Source organism: Humulus lupulus, chromosome 1 (assembly GCF_963169125.1).
Source record: "Humulus lupulus chromosome 1, drHumLupu1.1, whole genome shotgun sequence".
NCBI classification, from domain to species: domain Eukaryota; kingdom Viridiplantae; phylum Streptophyta; class Magnoliopsida; order Rosales; family Cannabaceae; genus Humulus; species Humulus lupulus.
This window is the reverse complement of record NC_084793.1, coordinates 152,730,676-152,754,401: the sequence shown is the minus strand read 5'-3', so window position 1 is coordinate 152,754,401 and position 23,726 is coordinate 152,730,676. Positions and strand designations below refer to the sequence as shown.

The 23,726-nt window shown below is 41.0% G+C and overlaps 1 protein-coding gene across 2 annotated transcripts; it reads right to left on the bottom strand.

The window, feature by feature from the left end:
* Positions 1 to 19,543: 19,543 nt before the first annotated feature.
* LOC133799327 (protein RADIALIS-like 4) lies at positions 19,544 to 21,891 on the bottom strand. Of its 2 annotated transcripts, none has more exons than XM_062237355.1 (2): positions 21,228 to 21,870; positions 19,544 to 19,823 (listed from the first exon to the last, which is right to left on the bottom strand). In XM_062237355.1, the coding sequence occupies exons 1-2, from the start codon at positions 21,488 to 21,490 to the stop codon at positions 19,796 to 19,798; spliced, it is 291 nt and encodes a 96-aa protein (XP_062093339.1). In that variant the 5' UTR covers positions 21,491 to 21,870; the 3' UTR covers positions 19,544 to 19,795. The 2 variants fall into 2 exon arrangements, with proteins under 2 accessions (XP_062093339.1, XP_062093334.1); XM_062237350.1 differs by lacking the exon at positions 19,544 to 19,823 and adding an exon at positions 20,175 to 20,478 and having other exon boundaries at positions 21,228 to 21,891.
* Positions 21,892 to 23,726: the final 1,835 nt, after the last annotated feature.

The following is a 23,726-nucleotide window of genomic DNA, read 5'->3' as shown; positions in this document are numbered from 1 at the left end:
TTCTTATCATTATCTTTGTTTAATTCAATTATAGAAACATATTCTACGTTTTCTTATATTAATTTGTTTAATATAGGATTTACATGAAAATAAATAAGATCCTATATAAGTATTTTCAACAATACATACATTACAAGGATGATAATAAACATGCAAAAGAGAGTTAATGTGGGGCCGACCTATCTCCACTGGCAGGAGCCTCTGAGGCCCCGTCGGCCACCTTGCCAGATAGAAGCACCACATTCTTGATTCTTATGGGCCTAGGGGTGGTTAGAACACTCTTCTCATTGGCTTCCTTGGCTTTCAGGTGCTTCTCCCAGAGACCCTGAACATACGCCTCATCATTCCCCAGGTATCTAAGGTCCAAGCCAGGGTTGAAGAGCCAAATATTGAAGATGTCATCCATTGTGATCGAATCAAATCGCTCTTGATGCCTCTTAACCTCTACTTGGTTCTCCTCAATGACTTGGTTGTTAGAGCAACCTGGGCATTGGTTTTCGTGTTCAACATAGTCTCTTGATGGATGAGAACGGCTCTCTCCTTCTCCAAGAACACGATCCTCATCTGGGCCTCTGTGAGCCTCTTCTCAGTGACCACTTTCTAGTCTTCGACAGTCTTCATCTGAGTTTTCTCTTTTGAGAGGGCTTGTGCTAATTTATTCCCATCCTCGAGGGGAAGAACACCCTCTCCCTTCAGCTTGACCAACTTCCCCTCAGCATTGTTTAGGAGGGTAGTGTAATTTTGAAGCTCTTCATGGAGACATTGGGTGTCCCACATAAATCCATTCATAGCCTCACTCTATTAGATGGTGAGAAGGGCCATCTGGGAAAGACAAGATAGCACAAGGTTAGTGGCGAGAAAAATTGAAATCCTTCAAAACAAGGTAGCACAAACAAAGGATGGCTTACAAAAACAGAGGTGACTGACTTGCTCAGGAAGAGATCGACAATGTTCTGCTCCTTTAGCTGGGCCAATCTCATAGGGGGAATACTTCCCATAATATCCCCCACTGTGGTGAACAATCCAGCAGCCAGGGGGACAACATCTTTGCCAAAGTTGTGTAGATATTCTTAGAAACTGGCATGGGCCGAGGCCTCCGCAATGTCTTGACTCTGCTTGAAGGCTACACTAGGCACCCCTGTGAGGGGGAAATGCCTCTGCAAGGCCAATAATATAGGAGCCGACTCTTCAGTGATGGCCTTTCCTCACTGGACCATCCTTTCAAAAGCCTCTTGGGCCGCCAGAAGTTTCCCCACTACGAATAGGCAAGGATGGAGCAGAACTATCGCACCCTGGAGAGGTCCTGTAGCTGGGATAATGCTAGATGTAGAAGATGGTTCCCCACATACAGAAACTAAGCAGCATCAATGATGTCGGAAGTGGAGATTTCAGCTTTCTTTGGGCCCCCAACGTTTCACCGGTGGCTTATTTCCTTTTTCTAGCCACCAAGGCCCCCTTCCTCTTCTTGTCCATCAGGTGGGCATAATTCATTTGGCCTAAAATGCAGTAAAAGAAGTAGTTAAAGGAAAAGTAAACAAATATAAAAGCAGATGACATAGTTAGTCGTTGTCTCACACAATCAAGGCCCCCGACTCCTCGTCACTCTCCGAGGAAATTAATTCCTTGAATGTCCTTTCTATGGCATCGAGGAGTAAGCTCAATTCTAGGCCATCATTAGTGTTATACTCATCGAGTCCTTGAGCACGTATAAACATGACTTGATCGAATACTGTGGTGCCCGCGACATCCCTAGGCTGGTAGTGATGAAATACTTCATCGACTCGATCGGGATAGTTAGAATAATGCTCCCATGACCCATGATAGTCAACGTACCAATAACGACGTAAGGTTAGACTAAATGATGTATGCCCCAGACTATGACCCTCATCAACAGTCCGAGGAACTAGGATATAAATCTCCTCGCCTTGGTTTTTCACCTCATGTTGCCTTAAGGTACATAGGCAAGAGCACATTGGGCACAAATGACCTCAATGTCTCATAAACCTCGTCCTCCAACTCAATATAGGGATCAGGAACATTACACTCAGTCTCTCGAGAGTCGGGAAAAACCATCCTGAGATTGAAGGCCTCTTCCTTGACTGTCATCAAAGGAAACTACCAAAAAGTCTTGGCAGCCTCGTTCATCTCTTCCTCCAAAGCCCCCAATCACAAGAAAGACTCGCCTCTCCCTCCGACACAGGTTTACAATCCCCATCATGTCCAGGCGGTCTACCCTTTGCCTTGCGCCAATAAGCCTGGCTTCCTGTAGCCAAGTAGTGGTGCTTAGAAGTAAGATGTCCTTGTCTTCAGGGAAAAGGGTATGGATAGTATTCGCGATAACCATGTACTCATGCTTTCAGTTGGACCTCGAATATTTCCATGATAATTCGACGATGGGAAGCACTAAATGAATAAAGGTTGACTAAGAAAAATAATGAATGGAGACATGGGGAGATAGACGCTGACCAACTCTGTTAAAGGCTAGGCGAAGGCGATGATTATTGCACCTATCAAAGCTCATGGTTTAGAAGAACTTGGTTTTTGATTCCCGGGGTTTGTTCTTGTTGTGATGTAGGCTCTCTCCGTTACGTTGTCTATTCTATTGATAAAAAGATTGGAAGAGATCCCATAGTGTTCCTCGTTCTCCCTAAGCACGTCCAGTTAGTCTAGCTTGGAGATGATGCCCTTAAATTCGTAGTGAGTTTACCGTGGGGGAGACTTGAAAGGGTCTAGCACAGGTACCATTTCTGATGGGGTGCCCTAGGGACCTGCTCGAGAAGCTGGTGCTTGAGTCATCAGGCCTAGTATCGCTAAAGTTACTCCAACTAATAATGAAGTAGGTCTGGTAGTTGGAACTCTTCGGGTGTGTTCTACAAACCCCCGACGTCTGCCTTCGGGCATTTCTCTGAACTCTCGAGCCACAGTGTTTCTAGGAAGGGCTAAGTCTTCATGCTCTCGGTACTCCTCGACGATGAGCTCATCTCGTTCATCCCGAAGTAATGAAAGGAAACTAGAGTCAAATGAGTGGTACCCTTGTGAATGAAATTCTTCAAGTTCAGGGCCACAAGGCATCTCAAACAAGAATGAACAATTAAGTACTTGGTCAAAGGAAACAATACCAATGTACAAAAATTAGCCACACGAAGGAATACTGCTCTTGAAGAAAGAAAAAAGATGAAAGACCTAGAAGGGGGGAACCAAACCTAAGAGGTCCCTTAACCATTAATCTTAGACATCTACTCAACATCCATCAACACCTAGCATGCCTCTAAGCTCTAAAAGATATGTTCAAAGGAAAAATAAAAATTGAGAAATAGAGGACTTACGTGATAAAAAGCGTCGATAGGTTTGATAAATGGTCATCACATGAATAAACTGTCGTTCATCGACTTTGAAGATCTCAGAATTTTTGGGGTAACCAATAGGCTCCAGGGTGAATGGCACTTGAGGGTAATTTCTTTCCTCGGTGAAGGAAACTTCAAGGGTGCACGGAGAAGAAGATGGGTGTAAGATTTTGGGTGTCGAAGGAAATGAGGGAAAATCCCAACTTTAAGTAGAATATTTCAAAATTGGAATGAATGGTCGAATTACCACTACAACATAAAAGACCATTTGCGTCAGTTTCTAACTGCCACAATTGAGTTTTTGCGTTAGTTTTAAATGTGTCACCGAATCCTATGATGCAAACCAGGCTTACATTTGCGTCAGTGGGGAACTGTCTAAAATCAGCATTTGTGGCAGTTCCCCACTGACGCTAACACCTAGCATTTGCGTTAATGGGGAACTACTACAAATGCCAGATTTTAGATAGTTCCCCACTGACGCAAATGTGAGCCTGGTTATTATTATGGGTTGCTCTGACTTTTATTATTATTACTATTCTTCTTCTTCTTCTTATTATTATTATTATTATTTGTTATATGTATTTTATTTTGTGCTTTAATAGTTTATTTATGTAATACTTAACGGTCATTGTCTCTTCCTGTGTGTAGACATTGAGTTAAGTAATAAACAACAGTTCTATAAATTAAAAATAAAAGTAAACGATTCCTAGCTACTATATTTTTTCACCTTAACAATTAGGTTAATGGATTATCTAATTGACAAGTAGATAAAGGAAACAATATGTCCAAAAAAAATTGGGCAACATTTCCCCTATTTCTATCACATTTCCCAAATTTAAAACGTGCACGTATACAACACATGAAACATGCAAAAGTATTCAACAAATCAATCAAAAATTCATAATTCTCATATTACAAAATCTAAAAAAAAAAATGAGTAGCATTTCCCCTATTTCTATCATATTTCCCAAATTTAAATGAACCTATATTCATCACATAAACACAACACACCAATTAATCAATCAAACATGCATCATTCCAGCCTTATATCACCGCAGCACATAGTCCCAAAATACATCTCCACTATTTTATAATTCCTACATTCTACTATGTTCAATATCTTAATTATATATTAAGGTTAAAATATTACCTCCAATATAAAATCATTCAAAGCTTGATCTCACGAACAAAGTCATCAACAAAAAACCTATTCAAATATACCAATAAACAACAAAAAAGAATAAGTTAACAAAATATAAAGAAAAATATACTAAAGTTATATTCTAACTAAATAAACAATAAAGTGAAACTTAAAGAAAACACATAATATGTTATATATACCCACTTACTTAGTCGTTTGCATCAGTGCCCCACTGACGCAAACAGGTTGTTACTGTCAGTGGCCCACTGACACAAACAACCATTAAATAGTGTCATCGTGGCACTACCGCAAACGCCCTCATTTAATGTCGTCAGTGTACGTACTGACACAAATTCCCTTGCATTTGTGGCAGTGCCTGTTGACCCTTGATTTGTTCAACTGACACAGAGTCAAATGCTTGATGTGAATAAAGGTGTTGAAATAGATCTAATGGAAAAAAACAGTAAATGACACAACAAATTATAGTGGTTCGGCCCCACGAATATGTAATGACCTACATCCACTTAAGCTATTATTGATATTAGTTCTCAAAGGAGTGATCAAAGAACTAGGGTTCTCTGAGTTTCACAGGCCTGAGAGAGATGAATAATACAATAGTCAGATAATAGCTGTAATTCTCTTGTAAGTATATACTTAATTCAGCCAAAAAAAAGTCCCTTCCTTGAGCTATTTCTCACTATTTATAGGCTCAAGGAGGATTACACGAATTAGTTACAGATATTCTTTCCTAAATAATCGGATCATCGTGGATCATGGGAGACAATCTTGGATATGATTACAATTGTACAAAATTATCTCTAAATATATGGTATACGACCAGGATGGTCGTATATAAAATCCGAATGTTACGTCAGGGGAATCTCACTGTTCGATGGTCGAACAAACCTTCTGCCAAGTGTCAGCCACGTGTTAAAAACGTCTGCCACGTCACCCATGTCTGCATTTTGGATAACAATTGCCCCCCAAGTTTATTTATTACGACCAGCAATAAATGAACTTTAAGGAAAACGACTCTTCGATTACCCCACCAAATCTGTTAGAGTAGTTCGTGTCTTCTTGGAAAAAGCAAACTACCCTTGTCTAATCATGGATTTTCGGTTCCCAAGCAATCCATTGACGACTATCACTCTTCCCCATGCTTTGAAAAGAGGAAACTTAAGATTACCTCTTTTTTCATTCTACAGACGAAATATATATAGCCTCCCTAGAGCTTCCATTTTCTTTTTATGCCAGCTATTTCTCTATCAAGAAACCCTAAGTCAGAACCTCCACTTTCTCTGAAGATCATCTTTCGACATTCTAGGAACCAGCCATTCATTCACCTACGCTCGGAATTTCTTCAAAGCTTCATAATCTTCGCTTAGGTAAGTTTTAGAACTTTTCTACTCTTTACTTTTGTTGTGCATGGCGATGTAAGTTAGCTGTTTAGGTTCTTATATTGTCTGTGTTCTTGGGTTGAGATGCATGAAAATAGGGGATTTATCGAGTGATGCTAGATAGGATGGTGTATCTTTGTCATTTAGGAGTTATGAATCAGTTTGATAGTCGAAATCATAAATTTAGGACGTAAAATCGAAATAAAAATTCGATTTTTATGCTAGTTGAAAAACTGAGTTTTTCCCGCCCTTACTGAAGTTGAAAAAGCTTCTTTAGAAAAAAAAAATTTACTTTCACTTTTTGATCTGCTTTTCAAACTGTTCGCATGGAAAAGTTAGTTTTTTGCTAGAATGTTGTTGTATAAAAGTTTGACTTTTATACACGACCAGCGTTATTCTAACCAACTTTCTAGACTCTCCATCCTCACCTCCCCATTTTTCTGTCTGCAGATTTTAATGCCAGATTTGTGGGGAGGTGATAGACCGATCGAAGACAATCTTCTTGCACAACTGCTTGAAGGCGAAGAACAGCCTGCCCAGCGTATTCACGAGATTCTGTTCTCTAGACTCTCTCCTTCCAGACCCCAACCATCTTCAGCCAGAATGGGTCGTGTCAAATCCACTGCCCAAAAGAAAAAACCTGAACACACTTCAAACTCTTCAACTCAGCCTGATTTGCAGGCTAGGGTTCCCTTGACCAGTGGTCGAGAAAACACTGTCCCAGACCCCCTTATCCAGGTTAGGAATCACCCTCGGCATTCAATTCTTCCTGATGTCGAGTGGTATCTTTCTCCACTTAGCCAAGTAACCTCCAAGATGCTTGCCAATTACCTCAGGAAGTATCCCCTCAATGGGGTGACTCTCAAGATCCCCACCGTAGATGAGAGGGCTAATTTTCCTAGAGGCGTTTACAGCGCCTGGTCGAGGTATCACATAGAGGCGGGGGCTATCCTTCCTCTTCAACCATTCTTTCAGGGGGTGCGAACTACTTTGGTGTCGCCCCTTTCCAAATCACACCCAATGAATATAGAATGCTTGCTGCACTCTATATCCTTTATAAACTCAAAAAATGGCCGGAGCCTACCCCTCATGAGGTCAATTATCTTTTTGACCTTAAGTCCAACCCCCAACAGTCCGGGACGGGGCTTTTTCATTTTTGTCACCAGGAGACGAACCGAACATTCCTGAGTGACACCACCCATATCTCTAACGTGGGGAAATACAGTCAGGAGTATTTCCTCATGCCCGACATGGTGGCGAATCATTTGGCCATCGCTCGAGGAGGTAAATGCCTTTTTCCACTTATCGCTGTTTTTATTCATCAATTTTCCTTGTATTTTTCTGAAATATCTTGTGCTTTTCAGGACCATGGTTACGCCCAGACCCAAAACCAGACATGGTGTCGAGGTCTGCCACGTTGGCCAGAATGACGGATGCTGGGAAGAGCGTCAAGTCTCTGGTCACCGAGGATAACTTGAGGGTGTCTAGTCTCTTGGCCCCTAAACAGGATATGAGGGAACCCACGACGGTTAGTGCCACTGCCGAGGGGAATCCCGAGCAGCAACCTTCAGCGTCTCCTCCTCGATGGAGACCGACTGGGGTTACAATCAGGGAACCCATTGGCACTCCCTCCGTAGAAAGGCCTTCTGCCCCTCAGGGGAAGGGAAAACAAAAGGCAGTCGAGACTGTCGTAGACTTAGACGTGTCTTTCGATGAAAACGGTATTGTTATTTAACTTTTAGATAACTTGCAATTCCCTATCATTTATTTGATGCGGACGGAAATTTTACATATACTCCAAATCAAGGACCATACTTCTTCATGCCAGAGAGTGAGTGTATGACTAGTAGAGTCAACAGTGTAGCAACAAGTAGTAATAGCTCGAGTATTGGCCTTTGTAATTTTCTTTATCTTTTTTCTGATGTGCCATAACTTGTTATCTATTTTTAGCTTACGGTCTGCATATTTGTTTCTTTTGCAGATATGGCTTCAGCAAACGTTTTCGACTTGTACAACACTGAGGAGGAAGAAGAGGTTCCTTTGGTCTGAAGAAGGAAATCGGCCAGGAAACACGACGGTGAGTCCAGCCAAGTACCTCTCGCCAAGAAGAATCGAGCAACCGATGTTCCAAAGGATGGGCCATCTGGCCAACCATCTGCCCAACCTTCTGCTCCTACTGAGAAGGAAATCCCTCCTCTGCATGCTGCCACAAATCCTTCACCTGCGGCTCCAAACGAACAGGCCTAGTAAGTCGATCTTCCTGGGGCCAAACTATCGACCCGCTCCCTGCGGTCAGCTAAGGATCGCCTCGCCCATATTTTTAAGCATGACCACTGCAGAGAGGCCATGGCTGAAGCTGAAACCATGGGGGTCGACCAGATCCTCAACATGGCCCTTAATGAAGTGGCCAGTGTAAGAACTCTTTCTCTTCTTTTGTGATCATGGTCTTGACTTTTCCTTTTTTGAAGTTTTCCTAACTCTTATTCTTTGATTGCAGGCCATGCTGACCATGAGTGATGCTCGTTCCCACGCGGGTTCAAGCATTGAGCAATCCCGAGCGAAGCTTACTGAGGAGCTTCAAGCCGCGGAGGCTAGGCACGCTGGGGAGCTGGAGGTGGTGATCCAGCAGAAGGAGTCCTTGGTTGCGGAGCTAGCAGAAAAGCAAGCATCTCTGGAAACTGCCAGAAAACAGAGAGATGAATACCAAGATGTCGGCCGAACCCACTGGCGCGAAGTCAGGAGACTTCGGGAGGAGAATCATGCTAAGGACGGGAGCATTGCTATCCTCAAGAGCCAGGTGGAGCAGCTTAAGCTAACAAATGCCAAAGATCTGGATAGGTACAAGAATGCAACACTTCGATGTTTCTACGATTTTTGGAAAGACAATTAAAGTACTAATTTTGACTACCTTCCAGAGGATGCCAGGAAGACTGAGCTGGCTCGCTGTACTGCTCGGTGGGTTGCTGAAGAAAGGGCCAGGATTCCTGCCTCCCCAGACATTCCACTGGCCGCGGGAGTGGAGGGTGCTGATAATGAAGCCGTCAACCAGGACCCTCCTCAGGATCCTCCGCCTCCACAAGCTTCATAATTTTTTTTCTTTTATTTTAACCATATGACCTACGGATCGTGATGTAAAGACTATGCTTTTTCTTTGGTTTTTCTACATGGGCAGCTTATTTTACTTTTACTTTTAAACAATTACACCCAAGCGGTGTAAAAGAATTCCTTTTGATATTATAATATTTCTGTTTTATTATAACATCTCTTCGCATGATCGAACTTAGCATAGTACTTTGGCTTGATTTAACAAAATATAAATTTTAAAAAATACTCTAAGCACCATAGCATGCTTTCACTTATTTTGTTCATGTGTTTATGATGGCTGTTGTATACCACACAAATTTAACAATAATTTTTCTTTCAATACTTTCAATTATTTCAGTATAATAGCAAGTACAGGTCGAACCCACGAGGACTATCGTTCACTTTATTATTCAAGAATTAACACTAAAACTTAAAAGGGGGATTTTGATTTTTTATGCAAAATTAAATAACATAAATTAGAAAGCAAAATAAAGATTTGGATTACGATATTAAAAAGAAGTTAAAGGTTAATCTCCACCCTCAACAATCATTCCTAATCACTAATAATAATATTATTCCAATTTCTCAATTAAACTATTAACCTCGCAGATAATGCTGAAGCAGTCAATTATCCCAGTCTCCCTATTATAAGTAATCAAGGCGAAGCGCTCAATAATTAACTCTTTTATCTAAGCAATAAATCTATGAAGCATACAATCTATTTAACTTAGATAAAGCATTAAGTTCTATGGAAACAAGTTAATCTAGGCAATAAATTAATGAAGCATATAATTCATTTAACCTAGGTTCTATTTTTCATCACAATCAACAATTCTTTTGACTTAACTATCAATTGCAATTTATCACACACACTTAGAATCCTAAACTATTAGGTGAGTAGTAATTCTAAGATGACAATTGAACAATGTAAAACCTTAATTAGTTTGCCACCTAACAAGAAATTACAAGATTCATAACATTCAATTGGAAAAATGGAAACAATCTAATATTGAGAGAAATTGAAGAACAATATTCATTATTAATAATCAAGAATTCATGTCTTGGGTTTTGAATTAACCCTTAACCTAAAAAGAATCTACTCCATAATTGTAATCATAATCACAAACATAATTATAATTAAAATTAAAGAGATAAAGGGAAGAAAAGAACTAGATTGATGAACAAAAGTAATGTAGTCTTGTAGTCTTTTCTTCAGCCTCCTTTCAGTCTTTTTGTCTCTCTAAACCGTAATCAAAAACTCTCTCTAAAATTAACCCTAATAATTATTTATAGTCTCAATTAAATTCTAATTAAAAAGAAATAAAAAATCTGAAAACGACGTCGCGAGCCGCGGCCTGAATTATGCAAGCCACGGCCTAGAATGAATTCTGTGCCTAAATCTGTCCCTCAGGCAACGGCCTGAAATTTTCGCGCAGCAGCCTGTCTGGAAGAAAAATTCTGAAAGTGCAATTTCCACTTAAAGTGTCGCGGCCTGAGTTTTATGAGCCGCGACCTACCTCCAAATTCTTCAATTCTTGATCTTAGAAAGCTTCCACAATGCCACCACTTCCACATTTCAATCCCGAAAGCTTTGAATACTCCTAAAACTTTATTTTAACTACACTTTCCATCAAAATGTCAGATTTATCATCATAAAACGCAACGTAGAAAATATGTGGTAGAATCACAAAACTTAGTGAAAACTATTAAAAATGCTATCATAACACCATCCAAGCATAGAAAAACTTAGCAAATATTAATACAAAAATGACCTTATCAGTTTACATACCTCTTGGTATGTTTTGCTATCGATGTGCCTTATATGCCCCCCAAGTGACTGAGGAGCTTTAGGTCCTTTGTCACTTGCCTTGACCATGACCTGTACGAACATTACTGTTCGGTATAAAATGCAAAACTTATAATACAGCAAAACAACACACGTAATGAACAAATACTTGTAAAAAATTACAAAATTTGGCAATAACGACTGGCTGCGCACAGTCCCTTATAATTCTCGTATTTAAATGGACTAAACATTTCTTTACGAGTGATCTTTAAAAGATCTTACACTTATAAGCGATTAGTCATATAACATGACTAACCCTTTTTCAAAACTTGTAAAAAGTAAAAATTAATACAAGCCAGTCCTTTAAGAAGGACTATTTACTGATAATACTTGCGCAATTGTTCTCCATTCCAGTAGCGCGGAACGAGATCTCCATTTAAGCGTGCAAGTTTGTATGTGCCTGGATGAAGGACTTCTTCAATCTGGTAAGGTCCTTCCCAATTTGGTCCGAGTACTCCAGCAGCCGGGTCACGGGTATTTAAGAAAACTCTTCGAAGTACTAAGTCTCCGACGTTGAACTTTCTTTCTTTTACTTTGGTGTTGAAATATCGAGCGACTTTTTGCTAGTACGCAACTACTCGTAGTTGGGCTTTCTCTCGTTTCTCCTCAACCAAGTCTAGCTACTCCATCAACAGTTGGCTATTTTTGTCTTGGTCATATGTGATTCTTCGATGTGAGGGCAGATCTAACTCGACTGGCAACATAGCTTCATACCTGTATGCTAAGGAAAACGGGGTATGACCTGTTGTTGTTCGATGAGAAGTTCTATACGACCAGAGCACTTCAGGCAGCTGTTCTGGCCATGCTCCTTTAGCTTCCTCGAGCCTTTTCTTCAGGGTGTCCTTCAATGTCTTATTTACCGCTTTGACTTGCCCATTTTCTTGTGGATGCGCAACTGAAGAAAAGCTCTTGATGATTCCATGCCTCTCGCAGAAGTCTGTGAATAGGTCATTGTGAAACTGGGTGCCATTGTCTGAGAAAATCTTCTGGGGCAATCCATATCGACAAACAATGTTCTTGATGACAAAGTCAAGAACTTTCTTTGTCGTTATGGTAGCGAGTGGCTCAGCTTCGGCCCATTTGGTGAAGTAGTCGACTGCTACAACTGCGTATTTTACTCCACCTTTCCCTGTTGGCAGGGACCCGATCAAATCTATACCCCATACTGGGAAGGGCCATGGACTTTGCATCTGCTTTAACTCATTAGGAGTTGCACTCTGACACTTATCACACTTTCGCACAAACTTCATTGAGTCTTCGTTCATGGTCGGCCAGAAATAACCTTGCCTCAGAATCTTCTTTGATAAGCTCTGCCCCCCAGCGTGATCTCAACAAAAGCCTTCATGTACCTCCTTCATCAGTTCTTTAGCCTTTTCTGGCATAACACACCTGAGCAGTGGCATTGAGTATCCTCTTCGGTATAGAACACCATCGACCAGTATGTACCTAGCAGCCTGTCTCTGAAGAGTCCTGGCTTTGTTTTTATCTGCTGGTAGTACACCACTCATGAGATACTCCCAGTATGGTGCCATCCATGTATCTGCTAGCCGGACCTCCATATTGGTTTCATCTGCTCGTATGCTTGGCTAGCGTAGCCGTTCAACTAGCACTATAGTTAAAGTATCAGCATCCTTCGCACTTGCGAGTTTGGCTAAGGCATCTGCGTTTGAATTTTGATCTCGAGGTATTTGCTGGAGGGTGTATTTCTCAAATTGTGCCAATAGATCTTTGGTTTTGTTCAGATAGGCCACCATTTTCAGACCTCGTGCTTGATACTCCCCTAAGACCTGATTCACCACCAGCTATGAATCACTGTATATATCGAGCACTTTTATGCTCATGTCTTTGGCCAACCTTAACCCAGCGAGTAGGGTTTCATACTCGGCTTCGTTGTTTGAAGCAGTGAAATCAAACCTAACTGCGCAGTGAAATCGATGCCCTTCTAGCGTTATCAATATCACTCCTGCTCCTACGTGAGATTCATTGGACGATCCGTCAGTGAAAAGTTTCCACGAATGAGCTACGTCTTGAGGCTCAGGCGCACTGGGATTTTCACTCTGTTCGCTATCTGGGAGTTCAATAAAATCAGCGATGAAGTCAGCAAAGACTTGTCCTTTTACGGCTGCTCGCGGTGCGTATGTTATATCGAACTGCCCGAGTTTGACTGCCCATTTCAACAAACGACCAGCAGCCTCTGGCTTTTGCAGAACTTGCCGAAGGGGCTGATCAGTTAAGACTGTGATGGGATGGGCTTGGAAGTAAGGACGTAACTTCCTTGATGCCAAAATTAAGCAATAGGCTAATCTTTCAATGGGGCGATATCTCAATTTGGCCCCGATTAACCTCTTACTTACATAATACACTGCCTTTTTTACGCCTTCTTCTTCTCTTACTAGCACCGCACTAGCTGCATATTCCGTCATCGCCAGGTAAATGAACAAAGTTTCTCCATCTACAGGCTTTGATAAGACAGGAGGTTGTGCCATGTGGGCTTTTAAGGCTTGGAAAGCCTGTTCGCAGCCTCCAGTCCACTCGAACTTTTTGTTGCCCCTAAGTAGATGAAAGATAGGGATGCATTTGTCCGTCGACTTTGAAATAAATCTATTGAGTGCGGCAATCCTACCAGTCAAACTTTGCACATTTTTGATATTTACCGGCGATTTCATATCGATCAGGGCTTTGATTTTTTCGGGATTGGCTTCGATTCCCCTCGAATTGACAATGATCTCCAAAAATTTCCCTGATCTTACTCCGAAGGAACACTTGAGAGGATTTAGCTTCATTTGATACTTATTCAAAACATCGAAACACTCTTATAAATCCTTCACATGTCCTTCTGCCTTTTTCGACTTTACCAGCATGTCATCAACGTATACCTCCATGTTTACTCCTATCAACTCCTTAAACATGTGGTTAACTAATCGCTGGTAAGTCGCACAAGCGTTTTTCAATCCGAAGGGCATTACTTTATAACAGTATAACCCTGTATCGGTCTGAAAGCTAGTGTGATCCTCGTTAGGGGATGCATACTGATGTGATTGTGTCCTGAGTATGCATCCATGAAAGAGAGGATCTCATGTCCTGCAGTTGCATCGACCAGCTGGTCGATTCTCGGGAGTGGGAAGCAATCCTTAGGGCAGGCTTTATTAAGGTCTGTGAAATCTACACAGGTTCGCCATTTGCCGTTAGGCTTAGGAACCAGTACTAGATTAGAAACCCACGATGGATAAAATGCCACCCTGATGAACCCATTCTCCTTTAGTTTTTCAACTTCATCTTTTAAGGCTTTCAAACTATCTTTATAGAGCAGCCTTCTTTTCTGTTGCACGGGTGTAAAGCTTTTGTCGATGTTCAGGACATGGCTAATGACTGCAGGATCTATCCCAACCATGTCTTTATGTGACCAGGCTAAAACTTCCTGGTTCTTTCTTAAAAATTCCACCAGTGCGTTCTTCGTTGTTGCTTCCAGATTTTTGCCGACCTTTATAACTCTGGTCGAAAACACTTCGTCAAGCTAGACCTCCTCAAGGTCCTCAATAGGTCCAACATCTTCCTCAAAATCCCCAAAGCGAGGATCTAAGTCTCTGTCCTCACTTTGGGAAACACCCTATTTGGTGACTTCATCACCTGATTGGGCTTGTGTATCAATGGCCATCTACAACCTCTCTGGGGGAGTGCCCCTCGATGTTCCCTTCTTGGCCTTAGTAATTGAAGCATTATAGCACTCCCTTGCTTCCCTCTGATTTCCCAACACGCGTCCTACCCCTGCGTCTGTTGGGAATTTCATGGCCAAGTGCTATATTGAGGTGACAGCTCGAAGGTCAATCAGTATGGGTCTTCCGATTACAGCATTGTAAGCCGAAGGACAATCGACTACTATGAAAGTAGTGAGTAATGTCCTGGTAGCGGGCGCTGTACCTGCTGTTACCGAAAGTCTGATTGACCTTGTTGGAGCGAGTCCCTCACCAGAGAAGCCGTAAATTTTTTGGTTGCAGGACTCCAAGTCCTTGACGAACAACTTCATTCGTTCCAGCGAAGATTTATACAGGATGTTAACTGAACTTCCTGTATCGACCAGCACTCTCTTTACCATCATGTTGGCGATTGGAACATCCACGACCAGCGAATCGGAATGCGGGAATCGAACATGCTGGGCCTTGCTATCAGAGAAGGTTATTTCACCATCCTTTGACCGAGCCTTCTTTGATGCCCAGTCCTCCACAGTCATCATCTCGATGTCCTGGTCATGGCGTAGGGTCCGAGCATATCGTTCCCTTGCCTTTCCGCTGTTTCCTGCAAGGTGCGGGCCTCCACAGATGGTGAGTAAAGTGCCAGCTACGGGATCAGACTGTAAAGGTGGTGAGCATTGGCGTGCAGGCACCTACTTGTTGCCACCTGGAGCCTCTTGTTTGAAAGCCCCTGAGGCCCGTACGTATCTCCTCAAGTGTCCTTGTCTAATAAGGAACTCAATCTCATCTTTCAGCTGGTAGCACTCGTTCGTATCGTGTCCGTAGTCGTTATGAAAATGACAGAACTTGGTGGTATCCCTTTTTGAAATATCCTTTCGAATGGCAGCGGGTCTTTTGTAAGGCACACTGGAACTTGTGGCCTGATATACCTCTGAACGAGGCTCGATAAGGGCAGTGTAGTTAGTGAACCGTGGCTCATAGCAGTTGCCCTTAGCGCGCTTATTCTCAGAGGTAGAAGGTTCATTATGGGGTCTCTTCCCTCCATTTTTTCCGTTGCCATTGCCGTTCCCGTTGCCTTTACCGTTGCCATGGGGTTTTGACCCATTGGCGGCGTCTTCAGATCCCTTATCTTTGCCAGGGGTCTTTCCCTCGCTGGCAATGGCATCTTCGAGCTTGATGTATCGATCAGCTCGATCTAAGAATTCTTGGGTAGTCTTAAACCCATGCTTCCTAAGGCTACTCCACAGAGGCGTACGATGCCTAACTCCTACAGTTAGGGCCATCATTTTGCCTTCATCTCCCACTGTTTTGGCTCCAGCGGCTGCTCGCATAAAGCGCTGGACGTAATCTTTCAGTGGTTCTCCTTCTTGCTAGCGTATCTCAACCAACTGGTTTGCCTCAGTTGGGTGCACACGACCCGCATAGAATTATCCTTAAAACTCCTTTACGAACATTTCCCAAGATACAATACTTGCAGGAGGGAATTTAAAAAACCACTCCTGAACAGCATCAGAAAGTGTTGCAGGGAAGATCTTGCACCGAGCGTCTTCAGACATTTTTTGAATGTCCATCTATATCTCAAACTTGTTGACATGATATACCGGGCACCATACCCATCAAAGTTCGGAAGTGTGGGCATCTTAAATTTACTGGGAGTCTTTGCCACAACTATCCTCTGAACAAAAGCAGTGCCCCTTCTCCTGTCGTACTCGATGTGAGACGTTCTTCCCCCGACCAGCTGTTGCACTGCTTGGTTCAGGGCATCCATCTGGGCTTGCACGGCTTCAGGAATCGCCGGGGCCTCTGCTGCCGGGGGAATGTACTCGTCGTGCTGTTCTCGGCGGTCATTGAGTACATCCCTTAATTCTTCGACTCTTCGCCGTTGCTCGCTTGCTCCGAGCCGGTTAAAGACGTTGTTTTGTCTGGGCTGCCCCCCAGCGTCACATCTCGCTTGTTAGTCTTCTCTAGGTTGTGGGCTTCTGCCTCCACCTCTCTCTTCATTCCTCCGACCGACATTCCCTCTGCCTGAGTCAGCCTCATTGTAACCATGGCCATCTCTGAACCTCGATTGGCTATGGTGGGACCGACTGTCCCCTTGGTTGCCTCCTCGGGCTGGAACTTCCCGAGCGTTAGGTGGAGGCCTGCGTTGGTCGATAGGTCCCTGTGCATTATCATGCTGCAGGGGGCCTCTGACCGCAGAGCTTATTTCTGAGTTCCATTTGTTGCCAGAAGGACGTTGCCCCCTGCTCGGTGGGTTCGGCTCTTCACCCCCTTGGCGTCTAGGACTACGGGGCTACTGCCTGGCCCTATTCTGCCTTGGCTGTGGGGGATTGCCGCGACCAGCCTGGGATGGAGGTTGCATCTCAAGATCCCTTGGCGGGACATCATCCTGAGGTGGCCCATTTGAGGGTTGATCAGGCTGTGAGGCAGGTGCAACCTGATTCCTAGCTAACAACAGGGCTGCTTCGAGGGCTGCCATGGCCTCCCTCTGACAACAGTCCATCTCCGCCTGTCTTTCATTCAGCTCTTGGCGCTGGCGCTCTATTTCTTGCTGCTGCCGCGCCATAATCTCCATAGCACTTTCTTCACTGGCCCTCAGATTGGCCAATTCGTCTTGCAATACCCCCAGGGTATTTCTCAGGGTTTCGGAGTCCAATTCCTCCTCATCAAATTCCAGGTGTGGCTCATTTTCAGCCATGTTCAGAGGAGGAGGTTGAGATGGTGCAGCGCCAGCCGCCTGCCCAGTCTTCTTTGTTTTTTTTGCCATTAATGCTTCAACAATCTCGTCTCAAGCTCTCAATGAAAGCACCAGAATGTTGACCCTCGATTTGGTCAACTGACACAGAGTGAAATGCTTGATGTGAATAAAGGTGTTGAAATAGATCTAATGGAAAAAAACAGTAAATGACACAACAAATTATAGTGGTTCGGCCCCACGAATTGGTAATGACCTACGTCCACTTAAGCTATTATTGATATTAGTTCTCAAAGGAGTGATCAAAGAACTAGGGTTCTCTGAGTTTCACAGGCCTGAGAGAGATGAATAATACAATCGTCAGATAATAGCTGTAATTCTCTTGTAAGTATATACTTAATTCAGCCAAAAAAAAGTCCTTTCCTTGAGCTATTTCTCTCTATTTATAGGATCAAGGAGGATTACACGAATTAGTTACAGATATTCTTTCCTAAATAATCGGATCATCGTGGATCATGGGAGACAATCTTGGATATGATTACAATTGTACAAAATTATCTCTAAATATATGGTGCATACGACCAGGCTGGTCGTGTATAAAATCTGAATGTTACGTCAGGGCAATCTCACTATTCGATGGTTGAACAAACCTTCTGCCACGTGTTAGTCATGTGTTAAAAACATCTGCCACGTCACCCATGTATGCTTTTTGGATAACAGTGCCCAACTTCCACAACTGCTAATTCTCAGTGAACGACGTCACTCAACTGCATTGACTAATGCATTTGACTCACACAAATGACCTTTTTTTGTAGTAATGTACAACTGCAAGTACTCAGGTACCATCCGAACGGTATACTAGGGGCATTACCATCTCGAGACGCCGGCCAAGTTGACAGCCTACTGCTCGAGATAGTCTATTGAGGGAAGTTGCAGAGTCCCGACCACTCAGAAGGTGACACGTGTCTTCAGCACTTAATACACTCGCAGAGGCCCGACCACTAAACGAGTGTCATGTGTTCGTGCATTAAATGCAGTTGCAATTTCTGAAATGACTCCCATGGGCAACACGTGTCCCGCCAAGCCCAACGATTTCCCACAAAGTGAAAAGACAATCTCCGCCCCGTGTTAGGTACCCAGAAGCCTCCACCACATACCGTATGCCAAAGACATGGGGTGCAAATGTTCTAGGCCATTTTTTGATTTGTCGACCATGTCAGCAAACGACGACACGTGGAAAGAAGCAAAACAGGTTTCCCAAAGAGTCCTCAGAGAGGGGATCCGTCGATGTCATACTAGGAAGCCCCGTCTCCTCAGTTCCCATGACGAGGTCTCGATAACTCCAACAAACCCCCGAAGTCAGGTTTCTTTATGGTCGGGGTACTGAGAACTTCCCATAACGACTTTGCGGGATTCTCGAGGAATTGGGGGACCACCTTTCTCAGAGGTGGTCCCGAGCGCCTTTTTTGTTGGAAATTTTTGGGCAACATACTTTTTATGCTAGATCACTACCCCTATTTTAATCTTGGAGCAAGACTATCCTTTGCCCATGTTATAACCCTAAAGGGACTTGCTGTTCCGACAAGTTCTCAATAATATAAGTGACTCGTGGATTAGGTCTTATTAATGGTCGAACCACGAAAAAATCCTATAGCTCTTCATTTCTTTCCTATTTGTGTTCTATTATTTCTTGAGTTAACAATATTTTATTAAAGTTTTGCAAAAGAAAAATTAGGTTGTGCGTGAGAAAAAAAAAGTTGGTGGGAGGGAAATTTTAAGGGTATCTTAACAACATATAATATATGTTGTCTAATATAAAACTATTAACACAACGTGCACGTAAACGTTGTGATATGATCCTAAATAATGTACCCCAGTTACATTATAAACTTATTAAAGCTTCCCAATAAATAAGAACGTTTTCAAAAAGAATGTTGTAAAATATAAAATTAACAACATTCTCTTTTGCACGTTGTTAATTCTGTGTTGTTAAAAACTAATTTTCTTGTTGCTAATTAATCGTCGATCTAGGCTTGACCCATGAGTTTGAATTTGTATTCAAATTGACTATGATATCATTTAGTTAAATAAATGAATAATTAGTTATTATCTTCATTTAAGATAATAGAATATTCAGCAATATTCTAAAAATTTGTTCTGAGAGAATAATTAAAAATTTCTTTTGAAATAACTCTGAATTCTCGTAGAGAACTAACATATATAATTCTCATCTTATTGCATGTAATATTCTTATGGGAAAACAAATATGTCTTTCTCTTGGTGTGTTCTTGTGAGGTTTTTTTATTGTGAAATTATATATGTGGCTGTTATAATCACATACCGTAAGTATATGAAAAGACTCATTTTTCATGATATCGGTGTGCTGTTAAGTTGCTATTGGCAAATCCTGGGCCGGTGCAAATTCTAAATCCGACCGAGTACATATTTTAGACACTTCCGACAATTATGAATGACGAAGATAATATAAGAAAAGAAAAATAATTTAGAAAGGGCGACAATCAAAATAAAACACATGGAAGTCGAGAATATCATTCCCAGAAGTGAGATCTGCAGTTGACATTGATAGAAGCCTTGGATATTACTGAAGCTTGAGATACTTTAACAGCCTGGGAAACAAGGAGGAAACATTTACCATCAGATTCAAGTAGAATAATACGTATAATGTAATTTTTCCTCATTTGTTATTTGTCATGTACATATATATATATATATATATCATTATCGCCAGAGCCAAGGGCTCTATACTATATTAATCTCTGTCATGGTTGACTAAATTGAATGATTTATTGAGTTTACCCCAGGTGGAGCCCACCACAATAATTTTGTAGCATGAGTAATTAAATAAAGCTTTGGCAAAGAGGGCGTTTGGTTCTCCTTTTTCTTTTTTTTTTATCTAGGAAAGATATTATTATTCTGAAGTCTAAAACATGGAAAAATAAATAGGTTTCTCTACTTCTAGCCAGAAAAATAGCGAAAGTTTTATTGAAATTGGCATATTATTCATCGATATCCTTAAGCAATAGTAAACCTTTCCGAACTGTATTCCCCATTGCTAGAAAAAGAAAAAGGATTTCAAATACAGAAAAGAACCGTACCATACAAATACAAAACTAGTAATAACATAGCAGTGTTAAAAATACAACATTATTCCTAATTTTGACACATATAATGCACTAATATACCCATATATGTGTGTCTTATTAAACAACTTGGTTTACTTTTCTGCTACTCCTCTTTCTATCTTTCTTTGCTGAAAGGTACCTGTCAAAAATATCATATTGGCCGAATTGTACATATCATGCATGTGTATCTCTTAAAAATTAAGAAGATAATAAGAAGGAATATAGACAATGGTATCATAGTCCAGCAAAAATAAAATTTTAGAATCTTATGTAAGATTCCTTAATGGCTAGCTTGAATTATTTATATGAGCTTGTGAAACTAACTGAAGATCATATTAAATAAACAATTATTTATATTATTTCCTTGATTGATACTTTTGAACTACGTACTATGTATTATTTCATATAATATTAAATTATAAAATTGAAATACTCATTCCAAGTAATGACTAAAGACAATAAATCTAGAAAAAGGGTACCCAAAACCAAGCACTATCTACTTGAAGGGTCCTCCACCCATAAAGAAGCCCATATAGAGGCTTTACAAAAAGGAGAGAAAATCTGATTTAAAATATGATCATTTGTTTTCTCCTTAATTATCTCACACATATATGTCGGTGGCTTTGCACATACCCATATATACAGCCAAAATATTGTAAACAGTACTATTAAAATTAAGAATTTACTTTTTCTCTAGCGTTCTTACACGAAAGATTCATCCCTTGAGATGTAATTAAACTGGGAACATAAAATAATTAAACAAGTTTAAATCTACTAAAGAAAGAAAAAGAAAAAACACTTATCAATAACATGCATGAGCTGGGTTGACCATTGGTATTTATGTACAGCTAAAAAAATAAAAATAAACATTTATAAATTGAATAATACCTTTGTTCTTCGTCAAAGTTGGTGAACTTGTAGTTGGGAATAGGAACACGGCCAGACTCGATTTTCCTGAGATCATCCAAAAGGACTTGGTAGTGTATTTTCACTTCTTCGACGGTTTTGTTACCTACGGCTTTGGCCACATTTTGCCACCTATCTGGAGTGTCTTTATCAAACAAGGCTAGTGCCCTTTCAAACGACTTGTTCTGCTTTGCTGTCCAGGACGAGCTGTAGTAGCTTTGCTTATTTAGAGAGCTTGAAGCCATTGTTTTCTCAAATTATTTACCAAAAATACAATGAAACTATAAACTAAAGAGATGGAAGTGAGAAATTATTTTTTTCCTTTTGTTTTTGTTTTCAGGGTTACAATGGCGAGGATGATATCTGTGCTTATGAATGGGGTGTGTATGGACCGGGGAGGTCATAAACATAGTCACTTGATTGGAGAATCTAGGTCTCTGGAATTGGTATATACAATATATGGTCCAAAATAGTGATCATTATATGTGAGGGTGACTCGTTTCTTTGGAACCACAAAACGAATTAGCTAGCAGGACCAGGGATCAGAAGGAACCAGATACTTTACAGGGTTCTCAGTTTGTTGTTTTACTTCATTTTTGTTTTTGTTAAAAAATAAATAAACTATATAAGTCCATTGATCTATATACATGTTCTTTGATTTTATAAAAATCAAAGTGGCCTGATATGGGCAGAAGCTTTCGGCTTTAGTATAAATACTTCTGGGACGGAATAGGGTCTCGTGGGGACTTGTCTCTTTTGTAAATTAATCTAAATATAATTATATTATTGGAGTTATATATTTTAACCATTTATTATGCTTAAATATCAATTTAGCGTTATGTCGTTTTTACAAAATATAACTTAAAAAAATTAATTATCACAATTAATTGGGAAATTTTAAATTCCATGAATTTAAATATTCATAATTAAATAAATATGCTAATATAAATTTTATAGACAAAATATGCCTTGTAAATCAAAGGAAAAAATTATCCCTTCCTGTCAAAGCTCTCTCTTTCTTTTTTCTTCTTTCTCCTTCTCTAGCCATGAGTCCACACACCCTATATCCTCTCTCCTTCTCTCTACCCACGACTATGGTGTCAATAGCCACAGTGTATTATATATTATTATTATGAAAGTGAAGGAGAGAGGGTGTCGTGAGTAGAGAGTAAGAGAAAGGAGAGAGGGGGAAGGAGAAAGAAAAAAAAAAGGAGAGAGAAAGAGATGGTGAAGGAGAGAGAGAGAGAGGCTTTGAAGAGAAGGGACAAATTTTGTCTTTATGTTTTTTTTTTGCAAAGGCGTATTTTGTTATTAATTATTAATGTTGCCATACTTATATTTGATTGTGGATATTAGAATGCATGGAATGTCGAATTTACTAGAGTGACACGTTGCACAATTTAAGGAGGATTAAGATTCCACGTAAGATGGCAAAATGTCCTAGAGCCTATTCTGGGCTCCACGAGATGTAAGCCCTTCCTTCACCATAATTCACCACCACCGGAGGAGTATATCTTTCGAGAAGTATCGCTCCCCGATGAATCCGTCACTGGATGGTGCTCCAAGTCTCGCTACAAGACCATCTCCTCCCTTATCACCTCCTCCGAGTCCGCGAGGACCTTCCTTCAGCCTAGGAGAACAGTAGCAAGGTGTCAAGCACAATGACACTGGGCCACAGACAACTTTTTGGCACCGACTATCACATGGATCGTGGTGTCGACTTCGTACAAGCGACAAAATGGATATCTAACCATGCCGCCTCGCATGGGAAAGCGATCAACAACCACTGTGGCAGTATCATGGATGTTTCCCCCAACAAAATAGTGAGATGACATTCACCAGATTGGGCCCAGCAAGATATCCTAAAGCCCACCAGTTCATTTACTACAAGAATTTACATTTATTATGTAATAACACCTCCATTAAGGGAGAATAATTGTAATCAGCTGCAATTAGTAAGCTAAATTGTCTCAGCAATCTATAAAATAGGGCTAGGGCACAAACTGTAAAGGATATGATTCCTATATTCAGAGTCATTCTATTCGCTGCCTAAAAACCAAGATAACTTGAGCTATGCAAGCTCTTAAGGACCCTAATACAAGTGACTCATGAATTAGGGTTAATTAATAACCTAAAACACGTAAAAATATGGTGTTATCCAAAAAAAGGGCATGGATGACATGGCAGACATTTAATACACGTGGCTGACATCTGGCAGAATTCGTGCTCGACTATGGACCAGGAAGATATCTATTGGTTCAACGTTCAATGTCTATATACGACCAGCCTGATCGTATACACGCTATACACGGAGAAAATCTTATGCAGTTATGATCGAATCCGAAATTATCTCCCATGATTTCCTGAGTATCCGATTATTTACGAAAGAATATCTGTAACAAATTAATGTAAATCTTCCTTAAGCCTATAAATAGAGAAAGATAGCTCAAGGAAGGGGGGCTTTTTGCTTTCTGATTATCT